Raw genomic sequence first — 19,885 nt, 5'->3', positions numbered from 1 at the left:
TAGCTATAATTAGATTCAGCCAATTTCTAGCCTACACACTAGGTATTACGATTACCAATCAAGGCCTGTGTTTGGTCATAAAACAGAATCGTAGATATATTTTTCTCAACCATTTACATAAACACCCTAGGCCAAAAAAAAAGAAAAAAATAGGAAAACAACGGCCAAAATTTACGTCCGCCATTAAAAAAAAGATTATAAAAAAGCAGAGGAAGTTAACGATTTGATTCGGAGGGTATCTTCACAGTAAAATTGTAATACTTCTGCGTCAGATCTTTTCGCGGACAAGAGGACGGGGATTTCTCAGTTTTCGTCATCAGAAGAGATCAAGAGAGAGTGGGAAGAGGAAAAAGGAATTCCCTAGTGAGAAGCAGGGTATAGGGTTTTGAAGGGGTATGAGCGTTGCCATGGCCGTTTCTCCATCGTCTTCCTCGCTGGAGGCCGCGGCCATAAAACAGCAACAGCACGAGATGAATCCGGGAGTCGAACCCGGGACCTCTCAGTCACAACCACAGGTACAAACGAATCAACCACCACTGCATACGAGTAATAGCAATGATAATAGCAATATCAACAGCAACAGTAATAATTTCATTGCGGTGGCCGCCACGCCGCCGCCTCCAGGTTTACAACCGTACACCACTTCACAAATTCCGCCACCACAGGTGGCGCCTGTTTCATTCTATAGGCCGATGGTTCAAACCCCGCCTCCCCCACTGCATCCACCGGGTGTTGTAACCTCTGGACAGGCTCCGCACCAGCAGCAGGCTGGAATCCCTATTTCTAATGTAGGGTTTGGACAGCAGCCGCCGAGCGGGAACTCTAATGTAGGGTTTGGGCAACAGGCGCTAGGCCCTAATTCGAACATGAACCCCAATCCTAGTCTAGGGTTCGGGCAGCAGCCTGCGTCCACAATTACGCCTCCGCCTGTTCGTCCTCCAGGATTGTTTCCTGTCTCGGCACCGCAGTATCAGCAGCCTCGCCCTTTCGGTCACCCGCCCAATGGTTACAGCTCTGCGCCAATGCCGTTGCCCGGGCCGCCAGGAGCGCCGCCTCTCCAGCAGCCGCAGATGATGAATCCTGCAGGTATTATTTCTCTCCGAGTAATGTAGAAAAAAGCTTGTGGTTATTTTGAAAAAATGGGGCGTTCTATTTGACAGAGATACGTTGTTGTTGTATTCTTAATTCTCTTTGTTTTTAGAGTACGTGCCAGGTTTGTGCATTCCAAATTCTGTCCGAGTTTTATTAGAAATGGCTTCCGGGCAGATATTTGAATAGTTTTTTAATTTTTTTGTAACGCTTGTCATCATACGATGCGATGTACGCCAAAATGAGTTTTGTCTAGGCTTTCCAAATTTAACCCATGGTTCAGAATGTAAAATGCCAATGGAAAGTCCTGCGAGCGATTTTATGTATTTGTAAACGAGTCATAGCATATGACAGAACGATTATGTGATGTTCAGACTTTCCTAGTTTTGCAGCATTTAAGTCGTCTACGCAGTGGAAATTATGGAGGTGAATTTCTGGCTTCAAATGTGTAGTCTGTCTTTTAAGTTTTCAGCGTTTAGTGTGGCTTGGAATGTTGGCAAGGAATACCATGAAACAGTTTTATAAAGGACTCGTCCCCGTGTCTAGTTTTACACGAGTTGTAGTAAAAAAGGTTTCTGTAAAGACATATGATGAACATGTGAGGTTTAGGCAGTTTTTAATTCATTTATTTGATGAGATATAGCGTGTAGGCAATTCCTTATTCTATGTTGTTTTCTAGTAGATTTTCTGTGTAGGTTTTCTTAATTCTATCTGAGATGATAGGTATTTTTAATTCTATTTGAGATTTATTAGCCCGGAAATGCCTGGTATTGATTCTCTAAATATAACAATGTTTTCAATAACGCTAGCCGGTCCATCATCAGGATTGAGATGTGATTGTATGTATTCCTAATTGTGTCTGATTATTAGCATAAAACTAAAAAGATAGTACAAAAGAGATGTGTGGTGCATACATTCTTATTTTATACAATATTTTGTAGATAATACTTCAAGAATAGACCTTTTTAACAATTTTCTAAAATTATCACTCTGGTTGCACACTTACCTTCAGGTCTAAAATCCAAATTAGCCAATTAACGTGGATTCCCCTCATCTATATTTCTATGTGCAAGTTAGTGGGCCATATGTACTGCCAACATAGGAGACATGGAAACCGGTACCATTCAATCTACCCTTATCCTATAGTTGATAGAGCTCCTGCTTCTACTCTCCAATGAATTGATTGTTAGAATCATGGAGAAGAAGGCCTGGGAGTAGAATGACTAGACCTTAGTAGAAGACCAAGAAGGAGAGCAAAACCCCATTTAAGTGTTCCTTGGTGGTATTTGGTAGCAATTGCTCTTACCACTGGGCCAAGTTGAGTGGACTTTTGTTCTTTAATATTTGTAATGTGCAAGGATTATTACCCACCCGGAAGACTTCACAACTTTTATGACTTGAGACCTTTCTCAATAAATTGAGATAAGTGAGTCATATTGAGTTAATAGTTTAATCCTACTGTGTGAGACCTCTGCATGACCGATGATAAATTCTATCAGAATGAGAAGTCTCTTTATTATGTCATATAATAGGATTTAGTTTTATTATATAATGATATGTTTTTGCATCACAGGATGTTTGTATTATAATGCCATGAATGTATGGAGTGGTAAAATAAATCTTTTTGGTAATTTATTATACTGGATATTCAACTATATGGGAGTTGCACACTTTTTCATTTCGTTTTTAATAGTATATATGGCATGTTTTGAATGTTCAAGATTAAGGATGCTTGTCTGAGTTATCTTTACAAAATACTGTATGGATGCACTGACATTTTGTACAGAATTATGAATAACGTGCAATTTATTTATCCAATGTTCACCAACAAATGTTGTAAGATTTTAAAAAATTACAAAATTTCAAATTAGTATTGTTTTGGCAAACTGGTAGAAATATGTGAACTTAATGAATAAATAAAGGGCATTATATGCCTAAAAAAGGAAGAAGAGATCAGCAGTCCACTAGGTTAGTTGGGATGGATGAACGAGTGCAATACAATCCGATGACAGGATGTTTTCTCCTACAGCATCTGATTTTTATGGTGAGAGCTTGGAAAGTGCGCTATTGAAGCTGGTTAAAGATCGTTCTACAACACCTTTTGTGGTATGCATTAAATTCCCCACATGTAGCTGTAGTAGTCATTAAACAGCACTTTAGCTGCTGTAGTAGTATTTTCCTGCTATACTTTCTGCACTGTCTTCTTTACAGTGGTAAAACAGTTATTCAAGCTTGTTGGACATCTGAATTTCCCTTTGGTTTTGAGTTTGACAATTTCCAAGGAAGAATGAATGGTTGTGCCAGCAACACAAGCAGTATGCTCATGCCTGCAATGTGTGAAAGCAAGCCCATGTAATAGGTTATTTTCTTCTAGATATTAAGAACAGTGTCACATGGAAGGACTTACTTCGTTTGAACAACACTGGATCATCTTTAGCGCTGAAGTGATAAGGTATTGGTGTTGTTGGTTTATTTTTTTTATTCTGCTGTGATATTGAGGAAATTATTTTTGTGCATTTAGGTGAGTTAGTAGCTAAGTCTTCTTAACTTCCTGGTGAGACTCTCCCTTTTTCCGGAGTTTTAAATATTGATTTTTTAGGACTTGATGTTCAGAAGCTTTAAGTCATGCGAAATTATAAGGTAAGAGAAATGGCCTAATATTTTGTTTGAGTTGCTAATGTTTTGTTTGTATCAAGTATTTGGTCAAGTTTTATTTTGACTGTTGTGTTTTTTTAGTATGTTTTTCCATGCTAATGTGTTTCTGTAGCAATGAGGCCTGCAGTGATTGCGGAGGTTCATTTCTTTCCTGTCTACCTTTTTTTTCTGGATAAGCAATAAGCTTCATACACTGTTGTGGTATAGCTCCTTGTGTTATTGGTTCTCACATATTGTTTGTGCAGTGCCGGGATCTGCACCTGCAAGCATGCCCAGGTATTCTGCCCCCTATCCACCTTTGGGGCGGCCTACATTTGCACCACGTCCACCTGGAGCTATGGGCGTGATGCCTTTGCCACGGCCTCCCATGCCAGGAGTTCGTGGTATGCCACAAGTTCTGAAGTATCCTCTTCCAGTCTCAGCAACAGATCCTTCTTTGAAAGGTGCTTTACCATTACTTGCGAATGCAGAGAAACCACAAACAACAGTTTATGTGGGAAAGATTGCACCAAGTGTTGAAAATGATTTTTTATTGTCTCTGCTTGAGGTGAGTTCTATTGAGACTGTATTTTCTGTCCTGCATATTTGCACTTAAGTTATTGGTTTACCTATTAGTATCATTGTTATTGGTGATGTAGTTATGTGGGACAATCAAAAGCTGGAAGCGTGCTCAAGATCCAACAAATGGTACTCCAAAAGGATTTGGCTTTTGTGAATTTGAGTCTGCAGAAGGGGTGCTTCGTGCCTTACGCCTATTAAACAAATTTAGTCTTGAGGGGCAAGAATTAGTGGTATAATCTCAATTTCCTTAATGTGCAGCATAGTATGTGAAGTATGTGTTTTGTTTTCACTTTTTGGAATTTAATGCAATCAATTTTATTTATCTTCCAAGGTTCTTTATGGTTAGGCCTTGACTTGTGGATAAGCTCAATGGTTAATGTGATATGTTAATATTACAAAGGGACATAACGTTTGAATTGTTTTCTACTTTTTCCGCAATGTTGACTGGAGCTCCTTCATTGGATATTACAATCTCATAATTCTTCTTCGAATGATGTACAACTAAAATGAATTGAAATTGATGGGGAAAGGGTTAGAAGGATCTAAATCTATTCCAAAGGACAATGATAGCAAAAGGTAGTGCTCTACTTGACAAATTCCCAATAACCAAGCCTTGCTTTGCCATGATCAACTACAACTTTGCAAGAACTTGTGCAACCTTTTATGGGCCAGGATCTAAATCTATTCCTAAGGGCAACAATAGCAAAAGATAGTGCTCGACTTGACAAATTCCCAATAACCAAGCTCTGCTTTGACACAATCAACTACAACTTTGCAAGAACTGGTATGGATTAAGCAAATTTTTTTCACATCACACATTCAACAACATTTTGAACAATGAATACAGTAATGAAAGTCGAGCATCCATTTAAAGGGGGGCTCAAGCTAAATTTACCTAACAACTTACAATCAACAAAACTACCAAAAGTATGAGCCAAGGCACCATTACATTTCTCCATTAATAATGTGACTCTATTGTCTTGGTAGCTTGTAGCAACAATCTTAAGTTTCACTCCTTTACAAATGAGAAGGGCAGCTTTTACATAGGCCCTTGATTAAAATGTGTGGTCCAGATGAAACAAAACTAAAATAGTCTATGTTTTGCCACCTCAACCTTAATAAGGGTTAGGGAAAAGAAAGATAATATATAATCAATGCACAAGTCCACACAAACCAACCAAGATAAAACCACTTTCTTAGCGGGGTAATAAATGCCCACAATGCACATTTGTCTGGTAGGGGAGTGGGGCGGAATATATGTTGACAATGCATTAAATCTTCTGTCTTCCCAGAATAGCTTGTCTTTTATTCTTTTATTCGAAGTGGAGAATCTGGACATGTCAACTTGGGAAGGTGACCGAGTGCCATTCTTATATGACTGAAAATGCTAATTATGAAATGATACTTCAATATAACATACCAAATATAGTTGAATATAGAAAATTGAAATGCGATTCACAAACCATAAGTTCAAACTTGAAACTGGAAGCTTCATAACCATTACCAATGACCATTGAACTTAGTAAAATTATAAATACTAAAACTTTGAAACATACTAATGATAATGATAAATGAAAAATATAAACCTTACATAGTACGGTGTACCATGTAAGTCAACCATTGACCATCAATTTATCAAATGACAAAGATGAAAGAATCAAAATTCATTAATCAAATATGAATATCATATATCATAAAGATTCTCATGATGACAATGAGCCGAGTAGCATGAAATAGTGAAATGAAATAATCCATCATGGCCATATCAAAGTGAGTACAGTCAACGAAATGACAAAAACAATAAAAAAGCACCCACACCCAATTAGGGATCCCATGCTTTAAAAGACCATAAAAAACAAAAGCAATTTTTTTTTGACTTTTCATGCAATATGCCAGCTGCACCTCGAGCGTGCACCCCCCCACCCTAGATGCACCCGCGTCCCCATGTCCTACCCAGGTGCACCGGTTGGTGTGTCTGCATTTTGGCTGTGGTAGGGGTACTCGGGTGCGTGATGTACCTGCAACGAGGACGTATGCGCACCTGGTGCGTGCACTTGGGTTACACTGTTCCTACCTGAATTCCTTTTGTTTGTTATCTTTTATGCCTTGCTGAAAGGTCATGTTGCAAAATTACTTGTTCAATCTTACAGGCTGGTTTTCCAAACTTTACTTGAGCGTTTCATATGGATCATTAAATGCTTAGGATGCAACTCTCTAATAAGCTGATAGTTACAAACGCTTGAAAGAACGGAGGTGGATTGTTTAGGGTTATAGAAACAATATTAGGGATCACTATCTTCTGTCCCACACAATAAGTTAATGACTGTTATTCTCGATTTTGGTAAGAGGATTTGTCAGTTCCAACTCTTTTCAATCCATTAAATTGATTTCTTGATTGCAGAATCCTTGTTATATTACATTTTCTCATTGAAACCTTTTGGTGTATTCCAAGATTCTTCTCTTTAGTTGTTACCTCTTGCATATTTAAATAATGTCATCTGTTGTTGGCATACCAATGACTGCTTCAGCATGACTGGGGGGGTGTCACTGCTAGAATGATTAACAACTAGCAGCAGTTGGCAATTCTGATCTTCGTCTAACACTTGTATCTACCATTGACCTGTGCAATGCTTTTCATCTTCGAGTGTTAGCAATCATGGACATACATTTTATTCCATGTTAGGAGTCTGCAAAGTCATGGCAATGTTTTCCTTTTTTTATATTGAAGGTTGATTCCTTGTCTGGAGATAAAAGTGAGTAAATGTATTCTATGCAAGGCTGTGCGTTCAAGTTTGATTTAATGGTATTCCAAGGCTTGTAAGATGTCTATGCACTGTTCATGATGTATACTCTGTATGGATAAATTAGTTCTGATTTTACCTTTCTTATAAACAGGATATTGGGAAATGTCATATTTTCATGTTTGAGTGGGAGGCCCAACTTTTCAGGCCAGCTAGGCTATGAAGTGGCATATTTAGGTTGTTTAATGTGCAATGCTGTTAATATTAAGTTATCTCCATGGCATAGCATTTTTGGCATGAGAACTAAATAGGATTGCTATTTATGACATATGTGGTAAAATTCTCTTCCAGATAAAGCTTAAGATGATGTTCTCAAATTTTGTGTGCAGTGCTTTTAATGTCTTTGCTTTTTATATTCTATACAACCTATTGCTGCTACAGTTTATACGGTTGTTCAATGCAAAATAAAGAGCTGTGTGTATATCTTGTATACAATGTTCATATCAATGTTTCCTTATCTAACTTGCACCTGTGTCTCTTACAAAAGTTGTTTATTGCTAATTCCACTTCAAGCATTCACCCAATCAGACTCTGTATTATTAAAATATATCTTGTTTAATCTTATTTGTGGAATGCTTGCTGTTGCTGCATTGTGAAATTTTTTGGTTTAACATTATCTGTCCTGTTCATTTTATTAACTCACATTTTCTGTTAGTAATTTGTTTTAGGTGTCAAATTGTAATGTCTATACTTAACATGATTACAATATATCCAGATTTATTAATGCCGTTGATGTAATGATAAATTCCTCTATGGTTTCTGTGGAAGCCTGCACAAGGAAAGCTTCTTTGTGTTGTCTTCTCTATTCAACATGTAGTTCCCAAGGTAGTATGTTTTCCTCTCTATTAAATATTAGAACCAAATATAAAGATCTAAGTGGAGTTCATGTTAAGGAACTGTCTTGCCACTTTTCCATTAATGTTTACCCCTCTTCTTTGATCATATTAAGGAACCACTTGTCCCATTTGTCCGTTAATGTTGGCTCTCTTCTTGCAGGCCATCACTATTCCATTTTGTACTTGGTAATCATAAATTTTCTTACCTGCACATGTTTTGAACTTGTTAACACAGAGATCTTTGGATTAATGCAGTTTTTGGCAGTTATTTTTTCTATTTTTATTCTAGCTGGATATTAGTATATTATTTTAAGTTTTGGCAAAGAATTGGGCATCCTTGGCCAGTATTCTCCTGGTAGATTCTGAGGCATATCTTGTCTTCCTCTTCTATCTGTAGGGTTTGTGCTTCATGTTTTGGGACCTATATTTTGACAGGAGACATACCTGATGCAGAAATATGTTTCAACTCAATTTGGCATAAATGTCCATACGTGTTGATTTCATGACATAAATTGATTGATTCATGTTGTTTGAAAAATGTCCATACGTGTTGATTTCATGACATAAATTGATTGATTCATGTTGTTTGAAATTTGAATAACAGTTATGAGAAACATCTTATTTCTTTAGACTTTTAAGGTTGCATTACAGGATCATGATAATGGTTTTTTTTTTGGTGGGCGTCTCATTGAATATAGGTAAATTGATTCCCTTGTATGTATGTCTAAGCTAAGGATTGATGGTTGATCCATTCTTTGCTTATTATATTTGTGAATGTAATGTTGAATAGCATGTTATTTGTAATGTGTTTATTTATTTTATTACTTTTTTAGTGACAATAAAAAAATCCATCAGCTTCATTGATGTTTTCATTAGTGCAAAATCTCATCTTTGCAAGTGTAAATTTTATGTTATTGCAGCTGAATGTTAATCAAGCAACACGTGATTATCTAGAGCGATATGTTGAAAAGAAAACTGAAAGGGAAAAGCAAATCAAAGCTGCAGAACTTCAGGATGCTGACAAAGAGGAAGAAACTGCACCAGGAGTTGAGAAGAAAGAACCCCCAAAACCTCCGCCAGTGGATGGTCAAAACAAAGACGATGGAGATTCTGAAGATCAGGATAGTGGGAAAAGGTTTGGCATTGTCAATGATGCTGATCGACACGCTGATGAAAATGCTTTGCTGAAGCTGAAAACTATGCTTGAAGAGAGGTTAGTATGGTACATGCTTATGCTTCTAATTTTTTTTAAAGATTGTGTTCACTAGTCACTAACCTATCAATGTTCACAGATCAAGGCTCCGGCCCCTTCCACCACCTCCACCCCTTCCTACTTCCACAGATGGTCCGGGAAAATCTGTTTCTGCATCTGAGGCTACTGCAAAATCTAAGGATGCAGATTCCGATGTTGAAATAATGAAGAGTGGTAGTGTATTTGGAAAGATTCTTTGTAATTTATTTGTCCTTAATTTAGTGAATACAGACTCACCGACTAGTAATTTGTTGTTTCAGATGTCGCAGATGACAAAAATGAAGATGACACAACAAGTGAAAATAAACCAACGTCTGAGCATGAAAAGCCCGAGACAAGCTCATCTGATAGAGGGAGGCGTTATGATAGAAACAGAGAGAGAGATCGAGATAGGGATTTAAAACGTGAGAAGGAACGTGAATTGGAGAGGTATGAAAGGGAGCGTGAAAGAGAGAGACTGCGTAGGGAAAGGGAACGTGAGATGAAGATCCGGGAAGCAGAGCGCCTTTATGAAGAACGTGAAAGGGAATGGGAAGCCAGAGAGAGAGAGAAGGAACGTCAGAGGCAATATGAAAGAGAAAGGGAGAAGGACAGAGAAAGAGAGCGGAGGAGGGAGATCAAAGACCATGAAGATGCCAGTGATGACGAGGATTGGAGGAAAAGGCGTCACAGAAGTAGCATTTATGAAGATAAAAGAAAAAGGAGACAGAGAGAGAGAGAGGAAGACTTAGCTGACAGATATAGAGAAGAACAAGAGATTGCAGAGGCAAAGAGGCACAAACATGAAGATACACAGCCAGATATGGAGGATGCAAAAGTATCGGTACGGGTACATTCTGATGCACATGAATCTGCAGCGATGTGTGTAGATGTAGTTAAGGGTGATGAAAAGGACAGTCCTATGGAGCAGGACTATGGGAGTGAATCTGGTGAAGAAACTAACCGGGGTAAGTTTGACACTATAATGTAGAACAACTTGTAAAATATATTTTTATCTTTAGGTGGCCTGTTCTGTTGTACTGGAGCTAATCTGAATAGGATTCGTACATATTTCAGTTATGCAACTGACTAAGCAGTGCCCTAATTTTTTTGTCAGCCATATATCCTGCAGATCTAGTAGTTCAAAGTAATAATAGGATGGGATCATCAGATCTCGTGCAAAAAATGCCTGGTTTGCTGCTTGTTTAGAACTATTCCTACAATGTTTATATGATAATTAGCATTCTCTTACTGATATTGTTTTAAATTTTTTTGGGCTTGTGAATTGAGCTCTTTGTAGAAGAACTTTAGCATGCATACATTCACATTTATTTGTTGTTGTATAGCTGAAGCAGCATTAAGGAATGGAAATGCTAGTATATCAGGAGATGAAGTTGCCATGGAACTTGGCACAGAATCCAGGCAGAATAGTAGTGCACCTATTAAAAAGCTAGGCTTTGGACTTATAGGATCAGGGAAGCGAGCTGCAGTTCCATCTGTTTTTCATGAGGAGGATGATGAAGACATGCACAAAGATAAGAAGATGCGACCATTGGTACCTATTGATTATTCTGCAGAGGAAATGCAAGCAGTGTCAGCAAATCATTCTTCCGGAACAGCCTCAAATCTGGCAGCAGCAGCAGAGTTTGCAAAGCGTATCACTACATTGGGTACTAAAGAAGAGCGGGCTGAGTCTGAAAGGGACAGAAATAGAAAACAGAGTGATAGATCGGGCCAGAAGGAAAGAGAAAGTAACCGTACTGATGACAGAAATCGCAGCAAGGAAGAGAACAATGATAGAAGTCGAGATAGGGACAGGAATCGTGAGAAACATCATGACAGAGACCACAATGCGGAGAAATCAAGAGCACCAGAAGACAATAAGCTTTTGGATGTGAGGCAGTTAATTGACACTCTTCCTAAGACCAGGGATGAGCTATTTTCTTACAACATTGACTGGGCTATATATGACAAGGTTAGGTCCTGAGTAGCATTACAATTGTTTTATGTATGTGTTGTCCTATTGTGGATTGTTTCTGTTTATGAATTTTGATGCTATATATATTTTATCATGGACTAAAATGAGGTTGTTTACTTGTCTGCCTTGAATTTATAGCACAATCTACATGAGAGAATGAGACCATGGATCTCAAAGAAGATAACAGAGTTTCTAGGTGAGGAGGAACCAACACTGGTGGATTTTGTTGTTTCCAACACCAAGAAGCATGAAAGTGCAGACCATATGCTACATGTTTTGGAATCAATATTGGATGACGAAGCAGAAATGTTCGTATTAAAAATGTGGAGAATGCTGATCTTTGAAATAAAGAAGGTTGAGACAGGGGTTGCTTCCAAGTCGAAGACCTGATGAACTCCAATTTCTTTTATGTAAGTTGTTTTAGAATTTTCCTTAATTGTATGTTTCATTTTTGGGCATATTCAGTAGGTGGTTTCACCATCATTCTAATTTTACTACCATGTGTGATGTGACATCCCGGTTTAACTCCTCTGATCGTTGATTATTGTCATGAATCAGACCTATATGCAGTAGCAAAAAAAATTGAGTTATAGGTGCTGTTGAATACTCAATCCTCTTGGCATTAGTCTTTTGAGGCTATGATGACTGTCTTTAAAGCTTTGCATATTTGTTATAAAGCTGCTGATGAAATGCAAATCTTTGCCTTGAATCAGTTTGACTGCAATTTACTTTATGCTGATGTAGAAGAAGCAATTGTATATTCTTATTTATATCCCGTTTTCATATACACAATGCAGAACTAAGGAATTCATTTTTGTTCAGAATCTTATCATTCCTTTGAAGATTGCTTCAGCATCAGATAATTACCTTGCATGCTCGCTTGCTGCCACTCAACTTACAAGCTCTCATTTTTGTACCACAATGTTTTTTTCACAACTCCATTTTACCAGATATTCTGGTTTAGATTAGCTGCTATTTTGTTTTTTTATACTGTACCTGAAAATGACTAAAAGTGTCTCTAATAGCTGGAGGATATGTGATATAAAGTTGGCTATTCCACTTGCTCTGTATTTTACTCTTTGACTGGCAATGATTGTAAACAATGATTGAGGGATTTGAACAGTTTGTTGGTGTTACCAATATATGGATGTCTTCTGAAATGAATCTTGGGGACCTAAATATGTGAAATATTAACCAAGGTATATGTTTGTTCTTGGCTGCTTCCTTTTTCGTTTTAAAATATCTTCTGATTAGAGTACATTTGATTAAACGACTATTGTCAATCCTGTTGCTTCATTATGGGAATGTTATTACAACCTCGAATGTGAGTCACATCTCGAGTGGCAGTCGTCTCTCATTACAAATGGATTTGTTTTTTAATAGTTATGGTAGTTATTTCAAATCAATTTTCTTGAGAGCTTTAGGATAGGGTTTGGGCATCCATCGAAGAATTATGAAGGCTATGAAATGATTATAAGATAGAATAAATAGAGAGGTTATTTCGGTCTCTGTTGTTTTCATCCTGTGGCTAATAAAAAGGCCAACAATCACGCATGTGTTGAGGATACGAGGATGTTAATTTGCCTATTCTCATTGGTGCCTTCTTTTAATAGAAGCATTTTGGATAACACTCCTAAATGAATATTTTCCACCAAAACATCCTATGGTTGTATGTGTCGATTAGGTGTCAAATTTTGGAAAATAATGTGTAGCTTTAGTAAATAGATAAACTGCAGATATATAATGTTAAAACGTTCAGTTCACCCATTGTTGAGTCCAAACATTCTGTATTTAATAGCATTTCCACATTCATCAAATACTTTTAATAATAATGTTACTTATGAGCATGGTTGTAAAACTAATTGAAATTTTGTGGATAATTTTAATTTCATCAACTATATATTAATATCTGTTTGTTGTGCTAATATTTTTATTTTAAGAACACATTGTAATAATACTAATACCATACATTAAATACTTAGAAATAATTATACAACTCAAAATTCAAAAGTAAAAAGTACTGCTCAAAATTTGATTAGTGGATAATTTTAGTTTCATCAAAAAAAAAAAAAACACTTTGTAATAATACTAATAACATACATTAAATACTTTGAAATAATCATACAAATCAAAATTCGAAAGTAAAAAGCAGTGCTCAGAACTAGTCCCTTTGTAGGCATTGGGATAGTGTTTTAAATATAATCGAATATTAGATAATAATACCATACATTAAATACGTAGAAATAATTATACAACTCAAAATTCAAAAGTATAGTGCTGAGAATTTGTCTCTTTGTAGGCATTGGGATAGTGTTTTTAAGTTAATCGAACATTAAATACTAATACCATACATTATATACTTAGAAATAACTCAAAATTCAAGAGTAAAAATTAGTGCTCAGAATTTGTCTCTTTGTAGGCACTGGGATGGTGTTTTTAAGTTAATCGCACATGTTAATCCAATCATCTTTCCTAAGAAGCGAGTCCATGCGTTTCCATTTGAGAATCAACTTTGTAGTTTTTGTTAATGCCATACCTAATATACGTGCATAATTTGATCAAAATTCCCAAAGTAACAATGTTTGTATATTATATAGACCTACATAACAAATCCAACATAAACATTTTTTTGCTAATGCCACACGATTCATGTAACTAGGGCACAATTGGCTTCTGTTGCTCACAGTGAGCACCATCTCTTAGAGAGCAGCAACCCTCATAACAAAGCACCAGTTCAGAACAACTGAAGCGCCAAAACTCCAGTCGGTGGAGGTATCGACCTCAATTGAACTCCTATAAAATAAAGACACAACTTGCCAGCAGCCATCCCTTTATTATAAACACTGACTCGTTTTTGAATATGTATTTTAACTCTCATTCTCGTCTTTATTCAGCGGCAAACATTTCTTCATACGCACTACCTAAATCTGAATTGCCGCACACCATTTAATGTAAAACGCACCTGACATTCTGAGAAGCGTATTATTAACAAACATCAACACCTCTGATCCAAGATAGATAGCCGAGTGGCTCGTTGAAAAAACAATATCGCTGTATTGATTTTTAAAAAATATAATTAGTCTCATGTCTTCGTTTTCATGATACACACGACTTGGATTTATTTCAGACACGCCCATGATTTTTCCATTTTAAAAGTTTTACCATCCAGCCAAGGAAAAAATAAATGCACGTTTCATACCTAGTTTCCAAACAAAACTGAAGATCATATCAAAATGATGCATGGAAGGCTTCAATAAAAGATGTGTAAGTTTTGACAAATGCTTTAGGAGATGGGAGAGGCTTAGATAAGTCTTGGCGCAAACAAGGGTTACACATGGATCCTCTTCATGAGGATAAAATTTAAAATTTCCAACAGATTAAAAGAAAGATTTGGCACCCTAAAACCCATGTTAATATCACAGATGAGACACAGAATGTGAGGGATAATACAATCTTTGGTAGGGTTTATTCTTTGTTAATAACAAGCAAGGGAGCGAACTGATGTCTTTTTTAGAAGATTTGTTTTTTTAATCATGAAATTGGTAGGACTATGGCCTTCTGCCAACAAAATAAGGAGATGACATAATGCTTAATAGGGGAAGGATTGCACTTTGAAAACCTTGGCTAATGAGTTTTACCTTGTCACTTGTTCTTAAAAACATGCGAGGGACTAGATCCTCAATAGTGGGTCACATGCGATCGATGGAAAAGGGCTCATTTTACTAAATGGTTTCCAAAATTTGATCCTACTAAGGAGAAGATAAAGTTTATTATTTGGACCAAGATCCATAATCTACCTCATGAACATTGGGACACGAAAATGCTTAAAATGATAAGAGGATAAAATTGACACTATTGTTAAATTTGAGGAGACAATTAATTACCAAGACTATTAGTCTTTCCAAGGATTTTGGTGCAATGGAAAGAATGCCATCCATGACTTTATTAAACTTGGTTCTAAAAAAGGTGTATGGAAGAATCCTCTTGTGGTGGATAAGGGTGTTACGGAGGTTCCAAATGAGAATCACATTGATTTAAGCAAAGTGGATAAACACAAAGGTTTGGAGTCTAATCAGTTAGCATAATGAATTATTAGAGGACATGAAGGCGGTGATGGCCTGGTTCAAACAACGGGAAGAGATAATGGCTACAAATGATCCACTTGGAACCCATGACTCTGTGCAAATTTGGAATGATGACCAACAAAGGAGATTAGTTGGATCTTTCCATTGGGCTTAAAGAGTTAGTCTAAAACAAGTGCAAAGAGTGGTTCTATTCAAATGGATGAGATGAATCCTCTTTTGGGAAATAAAGGGAGTTAGATGTGAGTATTGTTGGCGAATAATTTGATGATAGATTTAGTGCAAGGGTGCATAAGGAGATGTAGGAAATAATGGACACATTTGCCTTAGTTGAACGAATGTTAATTTAAAATAATCTTATGAAGTCAAGGATTAGTGTGGAATGAAAAATGTGGAGGTGCTTCCAAGATCCTTACTAGGAAATTGGGGATAGTCAACAATGTATTGACAAAGCTTTTAAACCTACATCAAAAATCAAATTTAATCTTTTACCTATCAAATAAGGCTATTCCTTCATTGTATCAGGAGAAAATAAGGAATGTTATGGGTTCCTTGTATAAGGATGTTCAAAATTTGCCTATGGTATTGACCCTTCAAAACTTGTTTTCCTTAATAAAAAACAATCAAATGATCTATTATTTAACACTACCTTGCTTGTTAAAATCTCAGTTGTTCTTTGTTACCTTCTTTCTGATCTCCTTCTGGCTAATTCACTTCTTCACACTTTCATGTTTCTCTAACTCTACTTGATCTTCTTAACTCTTCTTTGCTCGGTTCGCCTTGCTTCTTTCTTTTTCTTCTTTGTCAATAATTCACATCTAGCTAGTATTCAACCAACAACTAATCAACAACCAAAAACTTACTTGAACATCTCCTTAAATCGTAAACTCTCCGCTTTCTGATTTTTCCACTTAATCACGATCGTCGATCTTAGATTCAATGTATTTAATCACTCAGAGAATAGAACTTTCATTGAACTTTGTGCTCATCCTTATCTTTCTTAAATCTCCATCATTAGATCTTCATTGTTATTTTCTAGTCATTGATCTTGTAACTAACTTTGACTTCAACCTTCAGACTTCTTGAACATTCTTTATTTTCACCATAAGTTGGTCTCAAATTTCATCTTTCTTAACTTGTTCTTCTAACTCATACTTGTTGAAAAATATATTTCAATCAAGTAATATAACACTCAATAAACTCTAGAATCACTTGGTTAACAATTAACTTTAACTTTGCTTTGCCAGGCACTTGGTGACAACTGTAGTCACTTGGTTATATTCCTTCTTTCACCTTGTTACTTGGTGTAGCTTGTATAGCTCGGTGAATAAATATTATTCAATATTACATTACACGATTACATGATTGTAAAACAATCAAACCAACATTACATTATCATAGTTCAATTCATTCAAGTGACCATTGAATACCATACTTATCAATACTTTGTTATCATCAAACTTTCTTCAAATCCTCTTCATCAATCAAATGATATGATACTCTACTGAATTAATATCATGTCTAGTTAACTAAGACTTTGACATCAATGACAACATAACAACTTATATGACTCTTTTACATACATTCATAGAATTCCCAATGACATCATTAGTTATTACTCTTTTACATAAATGGATTAAAATCAATTTAATGGGGTTGCAAAAGGTAATCAAGGTCCTTTGAGGTGGATGTTATTGTGTGATTGGATGGTGAATACGTTGGTAGTAGGAGTGCAAAAATTGATAGAAGAAAAAGACAATATGGTAGAGGCAAAAGTGACCCTTCTTGTAATTAGTCTGGGAAAGTTTTTGAATTTGAATAAGATATATATTGAGGGAGGTTGCCAAATTATAGTAAAAGAAATCCAAAAGGGAATAATAGAGGCCATTCCATTTGTAAAATATTGTCAATGCAATTTGGGAGATGTTACACTTGTTTAAAGTGTTTACGATCAATCATGTGAGAAGGGATGGAAATAGATAAGTAAGAAAGTTATCAAAATGGGCACTTAGCTTTGAAAGGGAGAATCAAACAAGTTTGTGAATTTATGGAGATTGCTTGGGTATATGAATCCTATTATAATGATTAGAGATGATTATTTAGATTGATGATGATGTCATTATAGTGTAGCAAAATGAGGGATTTTAACCTTTATTGTATTCCTTCATGTCTAAAAAAAGGTTCTTGGTTTTTTCAAGTATGAGAATTAGTGGTGACAAGATTTTCAATCAAAGTATATCTAAGAAGACAAGATTTATTGTTGGCAAGTAAGTGTTGAATGAGAGTTTAGATGTTGTCATTGATTGAACATATCTCATTGGCATGGTCGCTTGGATTTATAATCATTTTTGTTTAGGATTGAACATAAAAATAGCCCAAGACCAGAGCAGGAATTTAGGATATAGTTGGACAGTTTTGGTTAGTGATGACATTAGAGCTATAAGATATGGATGCAAATTTAGGAATATGGTATATATTATTTGTGTGTGTGTGTGTTTTTGTGACAATTAACATGAGTTTTGGTAGTTTAAAGTATAATTCTTGTAGTATAACAATGATACATGGCAATTTATGTGATTGGGCATTTTTGGCCTAGCAAATTAAATTGTTTGGATGATTCAATTGCTTGCGATGTAGGGATTACATCCAAGATATTAACTTTTGGATAACAAAATTCCATTTTGGATATTGGAGTTTGTATGGACATATTTGGTAAAGTTTTTTGTAAGCAGATATGATAAATCATTTACAAGGATATAAAGGATGGACTTGTTTTGTATGCAAGTATGAGATATATGATATATGATGTGTATGGTATATGATGTACAGTCCTTGATGATTTATATAATTCATTGAAGAGTAACCAAACATTGTGATGTCATGTGTAGTTCTATATTTTTGTGATACTTTATTTGTACTTGGATAATGAGTCTAGAAGGTGGATTTAGCTTTCATTCTCGAGCAAGTTTCTCCCTTTTTGTTCTTAAATCTTAACAGGGTTGTAGGCCTCTAACAAGATAGTCCTTTAACATTGATATATGTACTGAATTCTATGTAATGAATCCTGATAGGGCCAAACCTCTTAACAAAGAATTTTTAGATTAGTGCATCATCTTGCGGGTACCATCCCCATTGAGATTTTCCTTGGGTAGGGTTTTCTCGAGAACAAAATTATGGCATTAAGAATTCTCTTTTGATGAATAGTTTATTTTTATATTTTTTTCTTTGTGAGTGCTTATGGTTAAGTTAAAAAGTATTAAATTGGGTTGAAAGTGAACAACATTGATTCACCCTCCCCCTACTTAGTGTTGCTTGATTGTGACAATTGATATCAGAGCTTAGTTCCTCAAAATAAGTCTTACAACTTGATTAGGATCTTGATGGTTACGATCACCTTATAGAGTAATTTTAATGAAAGACTTGAAGATATAAATAAGACAAGCACATATAAGGAAATGTTTAAATTAAAGCTTAGAGATTTACATGATTACATAAAAAACCTCAAGGATTAGACTGATATTTCAATAGTGAGGAGGAAGGAACTTGTTAAGTAGATCAATGATCCTATGCTAGATGAAGAAGATCTAGTTGAGAAACTTTAGAATGATAAAGAATAACTAAGACTTGCATTTAATATTACTACATTTCAGATGGACAAAGAGATTGAAAATGGGGAAGAGTAGAGAGTAAAGCTTGAAGCAGATCCAAAGAAGAAAACAAATGTGTTTCATGTTTTGCATAGTCATCTTGGTCAAGTTAAATTGGAATTGGAAGTCAAGATTTAATTACAAGGAACTTGAGAAAAGTATACCAATATTGTCAAGGGTGAACTTGTTGAAGCAAAGTTACATCTTGAGAAGCTTTATTAAAGCAATGAAACAATTGATGATAAATTGAAATGATAGAAACCTAAGGGTGATATGAATGGAATTGGTTACTATGATGGTAAAAGTTATAAAGTAGTAGAGGAAAGACCAATGCCACATCCTATTTAGACATATATTCATATTGAAGAACCTAAAAACTAGACAAAGAAGATGAAACGAAGATGTTATGCATGTAACATGTATGGACACGTGGAGAAAGATTGAAAAGGTAATATTGATACCAAGCCTCTAACTAGTTATAGTTTCAATTGTTATCTTTTTGGGCATAGGTCACACGAATGCAAAGATAAATCTAATCAGAAGATAAATGAGAGAACTGATACTAAACCAAATGATAGAATATCTGTTGATAGTAACAATGTTATATCTACTAGAGTTAGATGTTATAAATGCAACAATTTTGGACATTTTGTTTGAGATTACATATTGCTGTATGCACCCAAAAATGGTCGCCTAGACTATGGGCCCCCATTATTCAATTTATCAATTTATCAAATTTTCTGAATCAATGGTTTGTAATATTTTATTAAATCAATTCAAATCAATTTCCTTGATCAAATTCAATTTATTTCATTTCTAAGATTGATCATTTTATTCCAAGTCTTATTTAATTAAAAGAAAATCTTCTCTTTTAATTAAATAAAATAAAATCCCCATTTAATTAAAAGAAAACCTCTCTTTTAATTAAACAATTCATCCACATTTAATTAATTAAGAGAAAAACCTCTCTTTTAATTTAATTAAATATCTTCTATTTAATTAAAA

General features: G+C 35.5%; 1 protein-coding gene across 3 annotated transcripts; it reads left to right on the top strand.

Annotated features, from left to right (window-relative positions):
- The first annotated feature begins 230 nt into the window (after positions 1-230).
- Positions 231-12,311, top strand: LOC149559360 (splicing factor PWI domain-containing protein / RNA recognition motif (RRM)-containing protein). Of its 3 annotated transcripts, none has more exons than XM_089833287.1 (9): positions 231-1,086; positions 3,990-4,291; positions 4,383-4,535; positions 8,863-9,155; positions 9,235-9,368; positions 9,455-10,141; positions 10,520-11,148; positions 11,290-11,561; positions 11,974-12,311. In XM_089833287.1, the coding sequence occupies exons 1-8, from the start codon at positions 396-398 to the stop codon at positions 11,539-11,541; spliced, it is 3,141 nt and encodes a 1,046-aa protein (XP_089689413.1). In that variant the 5' UTR covers positions 231-395; the 3' UTR covers positions 11,542-11,561; positions 11,974-12,311. The 3 variants fall into 3 exon arrangements, with proteins under 3 accessions (XP_089689413.1, XP_089689415.1, XP_089689414.1); XM_089833289.1 differs by having other exon boundaries at positions 11,949-12,311; XM_089833288.1 differs by having other exon boundaries at positions 11,710-12,311.
- Positions 12,312-19,885: the final 7,574 nt, after the last annotated feature.

This window comes from Cupressus sempervirens, chromosome 5 (assembly GCF_028749045.1).
Source record: "Cupressus sempervirens isolate cs-2001-9-10 chromosome 5, ASM2874904v1, whole genome shotgun sequence".
Lineage (NCBI taxonomy): Eukaryota > Viridiplantae > Streptophyta > Pinopsida > Cupressales > Cupressaceae > Cupressus > Cupressus sempervirens.
This window is presented reverse-complemented; position numbering and strand designations above follow the sequence as displayed.

Excerpts from the sequence above, each read along its gene's own strand:
- LOC149559360 (XM_089833287.1), top strand. The coding sequence starts at position 396 with ATGAGCGTTGCCATGGCCGTTTCTCCATCGTCTTCCTCGCTGGAGGCC. Across the intron at positions 4,536-8,862 it reads TTGAGGGGCAAGAATTAGTG|CTGAATGTTAATCAAGCAAC; the intron begins GTATAATCTCAA and ends ATGTTATTGCAG. Across the intron at positions 9,156-9,234 it reads AAAACTATGCTTGAAGAGAG|ATCAAGGCTCCGGCCCCTTC; the intron begins GTTAGTATGGTA and ends CAATGTTCACAG.